Source organism: Felis catus, chromosome C1 (genome assembly GCF_018350175.1).
Source record: "Felis catus isolate Fca126 chromosome C1, F.catus_Fca126_mat1.0, whole genome shotgun sequence".
In the NCBI taxonomy this organism is placed as follows: Eukaryota; Metazoa; Chordata; class Mammalia; order Carnivora; family Felidae; genus Felis; species Felis catus.
In genome coordinates this window covers 18,822,955-18,831,711 of record NC_058375.1, presented here as the reverse complement: position 1 = coordinate 18,831,711, position 8,757 = coordinate 18,822,955, and the positions used below count along the sequence as shown (strand labels likewise).

The 8,757-nt window shown below is 45.2% G+C and overlaps 1 protein-coding gene across 1 annotated transcript; it reads left to right on the top strand.

Annotated features, from left to right (window-relative positions):
- The first annotated feature begins 740 nt into the window (after positions 1 to 740).
- On the top strand, positions 741 to 8,361 carry SYF2 (SYF2 pre-mRNA splicing factor). Its single transcript, XM_003989666.5, has 7 exons — positions 741 to 893; positions 1,123 to 1,236; positions 3,662 to 3,787; positions 4,483 to 4,600; positions 4,957 to 5,047; positions 5,792 to 5,890; positions 7,160 to 8,361. The coding sequence occupies exons 1-7, from the start codon at positions 867 to 869 to the stop codon at positions 7,323 to 7,325; spliced, it is 741 nt and encodes a 246-aa protein (XP_003989715.3). The 5' UTR covers positions 741 to 866; the 3' UTR covers positions 7,326 to 8,361.
- Positions 8,362 to 8,757: the final 396 nt, after the last annotated feature.

Here is an 8,757-nt window from a genome sequence, read left to right as displayed (position 1 = left end):
TTTTATGAGAAAGGGGAAGGGGGACAATCACATGACTTGGATAAAAGAAAAAAAAAGTCAATTGGTACTAACAGGCTGAACGGCTTTTGGTTACATTTTGATGGACTGATTTATTGCTGTTCATGAACGAAAACTACTCCTAGTATGCGTTAATTACTCTGTCTTCGTAAAGTCCACACTGACAGTTTTATGGGGCAGACGCCAGTACCCCTGTTGTCTTTAGGAACGACTTGCTCCTAAGACAGTTGCTGTTTCTGGCCCAGTCCAAGGGTCTTTCTGCTCAGTTCCAGAGTTCATTAGCTGTTTGTTTTACAAAGGAAAATGGAGCTTCTCTCAAAATGGAGTCTCTCATGTCCAGAAACATTATACAATTCTACAGTGGGGGAAAAGGAGAAGGCACAGAAGAGAAAAATATCTCACACTACCCAAGAGAATTAAAATGCTGCCACGTGACAGTACCAAGGGCCTACGTGAGCCAAGGTAGTCAGGGGACGCCTGCCTCGCAGGAGGTGACACTGAGGCTAAGCGCCGAATGGGAAACACGTTTCATTCGAGGGAGTAGCACGCAATCGGGGCGACCTTCTACCAGGAACCCTTCGCAGCCACTCGCTTCTGAGAGCTTCCGGGCCTCTTCTTCCCGCCTCACCCCTCCCCGCCCTTGCCTCTGCGGCCTTTTGCGGCTGCGCAAGCCCCTACCCAATCGAAAGCTTCCTACTGCTAAAAGGGGCAGGGATTGGTCCCAAATTCCAGAGACGGCCAGGAAGGGGCGGGGCTAATGGTTGATTTTAATATGTATCGGCGGGGCGGGACAAAGGCAGACGGAAGTGTTGTGTGTTGTTGCCGGAAGTGGCGAGGGAAAGTTTGTGATGGCGGCTGCAATTTTAGCCGAAAAGGTAAGTTCCGCCGGCTCTGCCCAAGGATTTTTGTGTGCGGAGGCTCTGGGGGACGGCAAAGGCCAGAGGCTGAGGAGATGTCTGGGTGCCGGGCCAGGGAGGCGCAAACACCGAGGTCGGGGTTGGAGTGAGGGCCTGGCCCGGCCGCTCGGGACCGGCGGGGAATCGGCCAGGGTAGTACGGGAAAAGCCGAGCCGACCCCTCCCGCAGCGGGTCTTTCTCGCCGCAGGTGCCGGTGGACAGCGCGGAGGAGGGGGAGCAGCCCCTGGCGACGGCGGCGGAGCTGGCCGCGCAGAAGCGCGAACAGAGGCTTCGCAAATTCCGGGAGCTGCACCTGAGGCGGGTGAGTAGCCCGGGAGGCACCTGAGGCTGGTCACCCCGTGCCCGTTCGTGGACGTACCGGGAAGCTGCAAAAGCGTGCTTGGCAGATCGTCTGAGTGGAATGAAATATCTATCCCGGTGCTCTCAACCCTGGCAACAGATTGAAGTCACTTTTGAAAATACACACAACCCTCCTCCCACCCGCTTCTGATTTAACTCATCTGGGCTGGGTTTGGGAGTCTCTATTACTAACGGCCTCCCTGCTGTGTAACAAACAATTCGTTTTACCTAGGGGATATGTAGAGCTGGGGACCGGAAGAAAAACTCCTCCAGTGTTAGTAAGAGAGCTGGTTGCCTGTTCCTTCAAAGATAATCAGCAAATCTCTGCAAGCCTGTAATGTCAGTGGCTCACCTAGTTGGTGGGGAACTAGATGATTCAGATACGGCTTTTGCTCTTAAGGAGAAGAGACAGCTTTATAGCCAGGGCGTGCTAACGTGAGGAACAGAGTGCGCTGGGAGTGCAGAGGAGAGTTGGATACAGTTTGAGGGGTTCCTGGGAGTGCCTCCCATAAGAGGTGACACCTAAACTGCTGTTGGAAAGATGTGTAAGGTATTACCAGACAAAGAAGCTGGAGGAACAAATGCAAATAAGGAGATTCATAGCAGAGCTAAGAGTCCAGCAAACAACTGGCTGCAGTGGGAGCTGAGGAAGGAAAAAGCGGCTCCAGCCTATTTCAACTTAGGGAGCCTGACTGCCAGCTTGGCTGTGGTCTCACAAACCTCCCACATCACTCTGACTGGTGGCGTGAGACAGAAGCAAGACCGGTCAGACCACAGAAATGACCCCACATTCCCCTCTTCTGCTCACACCAGTGACTGTTAGGACCAGTGACAGCGTTAGTCACCCCACCCCCCCTTAATCCTGTAGAAGAACCTAGGACACCTGGTGGTCGAATGCCCTGCCTTTCTGATGGTGTCTAATCCAGAGCACAACCACACTCTCCTGAGCCTTATGCCCCTGCCCCAGTCACCTGACACAAACCTAAATCCTGTAGCTAGCCCCTCTTTAACACCCCTCACTGGAATACCCACAGCGCCCGTGGTTTGCCGTCTCCTTCGGTGCAGCGAACACAACTTTGGCTGCAGGGTGAGCTCTTGGTGTCTTCAACCGGAGGGCGTTGCCAGAGCCAAGGGTACGAGGATGTAAGAGGGATGGTAGTTCCGAGCAGTGCCTCTCTTTGTCCAGAGAACATTAATAAAGGATTAAACACACTGAAGTGTTTACTCGGAGGGACTGTGTAAAATATACGTGGTTGGAAATTAGGAGACCTGGCTTCCTGGACTAACGGCCACCAACCTGTGACCTGAGAAACATCTAGCTTACGTTGTCCTTAAGATGATATGCTTATTATGCTTTGTGCAGTTAGGTTCATTTTTTTTTCTAAGTCTGTTTTTTAAGAGCGCACACGCATGTGCGAGGTGGGGAGGGGCAGAGAGGGAACGCCAAGCAGGCTCCATACTGTCAGTGCAGAGCCTCACGCGGGGCTCGATCCTACGAACCTTGAGATTGAAACTAAGAGTCAGCTGCTCAACTGACTAAGCCACCCAGGGACCCCAGTTAAGTTCATTTTAAATCACACTCTTCAGGGGCGCCTGGGTGGCACAGTCGGTCAAGCGTCCGACTTCAGCCAGGTCATGATCTCGCGGTCCGTGAGTTCGAGCCCCGCGTCAGGCTCTGGGCTGATGGCTCAGAGCCTGGAGCCTGTTTCCGATTCTGTGTCTCCCTCTCTCTCTGCCCCTCCCCCGTTCATGCTCTGTCTCTCTCTCTGTCCCAAAAATAAATAAACGTTGAAAAAAAAATTTTTTTTTAAAATAAATCACACTCTTCATACAGTAATTAAAATGGAAAATACCTTTCCTTTGCCATAATGTAAACTATTAAAATATTTAAAAAAGAGGAGGGGCTTGGAAAAGGTTAGAGATATTAAGATCGGTGCTAAAGCCCTCAGCCCCAAGTTGAGGCTTTTTCCTTGAGTTAATCAGGATTAAAAGAGAATTGAAAGTAGAATATCTTTCTCCTCATATGATGTAATATTATTTCTTGCCATCTAACGTCTCCTTAAGTACGCCTTCTTCACGTTTTGAACCTTGTCTGATCCAACCCTAAGTGCAAAGGGGTCACGTGGCTAAATGGAGGCACAGCTGACCTGAAAGTCCAGGCCTCTGGAAAAGCAAACCCAGTGCAGCCCAACACATTTCTTGACTGTGCACATACAGACCTAATTAGGCTGTTCCCTTGCTTAAAATCCTTTGGCCGTCTCTTGCTTTTAGGATAACACGGCGTCCCCTTGTTAATGTGACTTACTTGACCTTCTCAAAGTGCGCAAGATTTTGTTTGGATTTATTTTTGTGTCTCAGCTGACGGACTTTTTGTGTCGCGGTTTTAGAATGAGGCTCGCAAATTGAATCACCAAGAAGTTGTTGAAGAAGATAAAAGACTCAAGTTACCTGCTAACTGGGAAGCCAGAAAGGCCCGTCTGGAATGGGAACTGCAGGAAGAAGAAAAGAAGAAGGTTAGGATCTACTCTGCTGTCTCCATAAGTTGTTTCTTCAGTTATTCTGTTGAATCAAGACAGTAAGAGCCAGCCTGCTGGAGTCCACGTGGTGGTTCTGCTTTTTACTAGTAGCAACACTTTGGGGAGTTGTTGAACCTCTCTGTGCCTCTGTTTTCTGAACTGTAAAATGGGGACTGTAATAATTATTTGAGTTAATTACGACTTAAATGAGTCAGTAGGGGCGCCTGGTGGCTCCATCGGTTCAGTGTCCCGCTTCGACTCAGGTCATGATCTTGGGGTCTGTGAGTTCGAGCCCCGCGTCGGGCTCTGTGCTGACAGCTCAGAGCCTGGACCCTGATTCGGATTCTGTGTCTCCCTCTCTCTCTGCCCCTCCCCCGCTCATGCACGCGCGCGCGCGCTCTCTCTCTCTCTCTCTCTCTCTCTCTCAAAAGTAAATAAAGATTACAAATAAAAATAAAAAAAATGATTCAGTGCGTGTAAAACATTTAAAAGGGGGTCTGACACCTGAGAAACGTTGAATATGTATTTTAAATTGATGCACTCACTTCTTACATACCATAGTAGATGCCCAGATTTGCTTCAAGTATTAATCATTATTTTTTGCTTGATATCTTTATTCCACGTTGATTTAAAATTGATCAAATAATTGCTTTTGTCATAACTGCAGGAATTAACATTTTCTTTCTTTTTAGGAATGTGCCGCAAGAGGGGAAGACTATGAGAAAGTGAAGCTGCTGGAGATCAGTGCGGAAGACGCGGAAAGATGGGAGAGGAAAAAGAAGAGGAAAAACCCTGACCTGGGATTCTCAGGTAAAGCTGTTATTTTCTTGAGTGGCCCTGTCAGGTAAGCATTACCTTTAGTGTTTCTGGTTTTAAGAAAGGATACGCCCCTTCACGGAATATTCTCCAAGAGGCTTGAACCCGAGAAAAATACAAACAGGTCTCATTAGGGCAGAAGGAAAAAAAGGCTGTACTTTAATCACCTGGATTTTTTTTTATTCTTTGTGGTAAGATAAAAGCCTGTATTGTCAGCACCTTCAGGACAGAAGCTCTGCTTAGTGTCTTGTGCAAATATTACTAATAATTTTGATATTCTGTGGATCGTAATGACGAAACAGGGAAATAGATTTCTCCTTTTATCTTTTCGACTCTCCTTTTATCTTTAGATTATGCTGCTGCCCAGTTACGTCAATATCATCGGCTGACCAAACAGATCAAACCTGACATGGAATCGTATGAGAGACTGAGAGAAAAACAGTAAGTTGACAGGAACGACGCAAGCCCTGTTTTCATTCTGAAGGGACATAGGGGTGTGTGTGTGTGTGTGTGTTGTGTATACATACACAGACGCATAAAGACAAACACACGTGAATGTTTGGGTACCGGTTATCAACATCTGCCTCAGAATGCTCTCTGGCCTTCACAGTACCATTTATTGCTCACTCCACAGCAGGTAAACTTACCACCTTGTTATTTTTCCAGCCGGGCGTTGAGTTTAACAACCAGATTATCATAGTTACTCAGATATTTTAAGAGGCCGAATGCCCGGCTGGGTGAACTTTTTCTGCAGATACTTTAGGCTTTGTGGACGCTCTGGTCTGTGTCACAACCACTCCGCCCCGCTGGTGTGATGCGAAGGCAGCCGTGGAGGAGTCATGAGCAAATGGGCGTGGCTGGGGCCCAGTGAAATGTGTGCCAGACCAGGTGGTATAGTTCGCTGAACCCTTCCCATTAGTGGGAAGAGAAATAACCTGAACCGAGAAGCGAGTCCTTTAACCTCTGGCCCGTGGCTCTTTCATCTGTAGAATGAAGGTGTTGGAGGAGGTGGGTGATGTCTTAGGTCCCTTCCAATTCTAAATTTTCTTTAAAAAAAAAAAAAAGTTGGGATCCCACAGTAAATATATGTATGCATTGTATCGCTCGCCATGAATGGTGGTTCAGTTTGAAATTTGCAAATGTGGAACCGTGTAGTGTCACTCTAAAACTATTCTGTCTTTTCAGTGGAGAAGAGTTTTTCCCAACATCCAACAGTCTTCTTCACGGAACACACGTGCCTTCCACAGAGGAGGTTGATAGGATGGTCACAGATCTGGAAAAGCAGTGAGTACTCAGCACAGCGGCCGGAAGTTTTAAACGTTTGATGACAAAATGGGCAGAGGGTGCAGAGAGAGAATTGAAAGGGCGGATACGGGGCGCCTGGGTGGCGCAGTCGGTTAAGCGTCCGACTTCAGCCAGGTCACGATCTCGCGGTCCGGGAGTTCGAGCCCCGCATCGGGCTCTGGGCTGATGGCTCAGAGCCTGGAGCCTGTTTCCGATTCTGTGTCTCCCTCTCTCTCTGCCCCTCCCCCGTTCATGCTCTGTCTCTCTCTGTCCCAAAAATAAATAAACGTTGAAAAAAAAATTTAAAAAAAAAAAAAAAAAAAAAAGAAAGGGCGGATACCGTGCTTGCTCGTTCTGACTCAGCATCTGTAGTGATTCTGGGGACAGACAGCAAGTGTGAGTTGAGTCTGTGCGATTTGGGATGGAGATGCCAACTGTTGCTGAAATTGAGTTGTTATAATCAAAGCAGGAAAAGGTCCAAAGAAAATTATTCTTCTTTAAGGGCTTTTATCTTCATAACCAGTTCATTATTCGAAGAAGTACAAATGTTCTGGTAAATGTACCTTTGTTATATTTGTGTTTCTTAATACTGATATGGGTGAATATTAGGCAGAGCAGAATGAATTTATATTTTAGGAGTTAATATATGTAACATATGTTACATATGTGATATATATATATTAAAATTCGGGGCACCTGGGTGGCTCAGTTGGTTAAGCGTCCGGCTTTGGCTCAGGTCGTGATCTCATAGTTGGTGAGTTCGAGCCCCGCATCGAGCTCTGTGCTGACAGCTCGGAGCCTGGAGCCTGCTTCGAATTCTGTGTCTCCCTCTCTCTCTGCCTCTCCCCTACTCACACTGTGTCTCTGTCTCTTGCTCGCAAAAATAAACATTAAAAAGAATAGTACATAGTACATATGTATAGTATCTGGTACATTTGTGCTCCATGTTAGCTGTGGTTATTAGTAATATAAATACTGTAATTATTTTTTAAAGTAGAATTTCATGTGTCCCGTTGCTGACAATGTATCTCTGCTCTTTTAGAAGAATTCCGAAGATGAGTTTGTATTTATTGAATTTCAGGGTTCATACCCAGGGCTGTGCCGTCAACTAGCAGTTTCAGCCTGATGTTGACAAAAACTGCCCCCAACCCCAAGCCCCAAGCGGGCTATTCTAAGTGTACTGATTCTCTTTATAACTATCTGGCCATGTTTTATTTGGATAAAAAAAGACGGCAATTTTGAATCCTGTAAATTTTCTTCTTCCACCAGAATCGAAAAACGAGACAAATACAGCCGGAGACGTCCTTATAACGACGATGCAGACATCGACTACATTAATGAAAGGAATGCTAAATTCAACAAGAAAGCAGAAAGATTCTATGGGAAATATACGGCTGAAATTAAACAGAATTTGGAAAGAGGAACAGCGGTCTAATCCCTTCAGGAACTGTTAGGAACTGTTTTTAAAAGCTTGACAATGCTGGCAAATTGAAGTTCTCTTCAAAGTTTTATCAGGAAACCAGCAGTCATTCTACGATGCCTTCCTCATCAGCATTTGGAAATAAATGTTTTTCTTAAACATATACTTCCATGTATATTCCCCTATTTCTGTGCTTGGATAGAAGATGCATTTTAAGATGTAGTGTACTTGGTCTGTAAAAATCTACTTTGTATAAATACTAATTATTTTTCTATGTATTTTAAACGTATATGACTAATCTTTGAAGCGTTTGGGCTTCAGATGATCGGCAGCATACGTAAATGCAGTCATTGTTGCTTTGAATATTGTTATGAATTTGACAAAATCTAGAGCCGGACTCGGCAACCTTTTGAGCTTGTAGACTCCGAAGCTAAGTACAGCGAAGAGGAAGGAAGGTGGCCATGGCTACTGGAGGGCTCTGTCTACCCACGGCTGTTTAGGACCAAGTTCAGGAAGCAGCAGAACTGTCTTCTATGAATATTGACATATACAGTTCCTTTTATAAAAAGCAAATATCCTATGGAATAGAATCCCTACTAAACACTAAAACATTTAAAACAAGTGTATATATATATGTATATATATATGTATATATATATACACACACATATACATACTCGTGTGTATGTGTATATATATATATATATGCTGAAGTCTGTGCTTTCACTGTATAAACAAAAAATTTTTCATTTATGGGGAATTCAAGACAGCCAATAGAAGACAGAATAATACAATGAATCCCGTATACCCAGTGTCTCTCTTCAGGAATCATCAACTAGCCAGCCTGTTTCCTCTTCATTTCTATCTACTTTCTCCTCCATGAGTCCCATGTGACTTTGAAGCAAATATTAGATGTATAATTTTGTCTGTAAATATTTTAGTACCTGAAAGATAAAGACTGTTGTTATCACAACAATAGTTTTAAGAAAAGTCCAGAGAGACAGATTGGTATGGCTTTTTCTATGTGTTGAATAAAATGCTGAATACCTAATGAGGGGCATTCCAAATCTGAAAGAGAAAATTTCATAAATATATCAGCATTTGTTTTTAAAGACAATTTAATACCACTGGTGATTATTCCCTTCTAAAATGTATGTAGCCGTTGGGATCCCTGGGTGGCTCAGTTGGTTAAGCGTTCAACTCTTTTGATTTTGGCTCAGGTCATGATCTCATGGTCATGGGATCAAGTCCTGCATCAGGCCCTGTGCTAAGCCTGCCTAAGATTCTCTGCCCTCCCCTGTGCGTGGGGGGGCGCACATATGCTCTCAAAAAAAAAAAAAAAATCATGTAGCACATTCTATTTTTGTACTCGTTTCTGCTTCTAGCATTTGTGCAGTTAATCAGGTCTGATCACAGGGCCTTGATACTGCCTCTGAGAATATATTGA

Coding starts and splice junctions, on each gene's coding strand:
- SYF2 (XM_003989666.5), top strand. CDS start 867: ATGGCGGCTGCAATTTTAGCCGAAAAG. Junction 894..1,122: donor CTGCAATTTTAGCCGAAAAG/GTAAGTTCCGCC, acceptor TTCTCGCCGCAG/GTGCCGGTGGACAGCGCGGA. Junction 5,891..7,159: donor GTCACAGATCTGGAAAAGCA/GTGAGTACTCAG, acceptor TTCTTCCACCAG/AATCGAAAAACGAGACAAAT.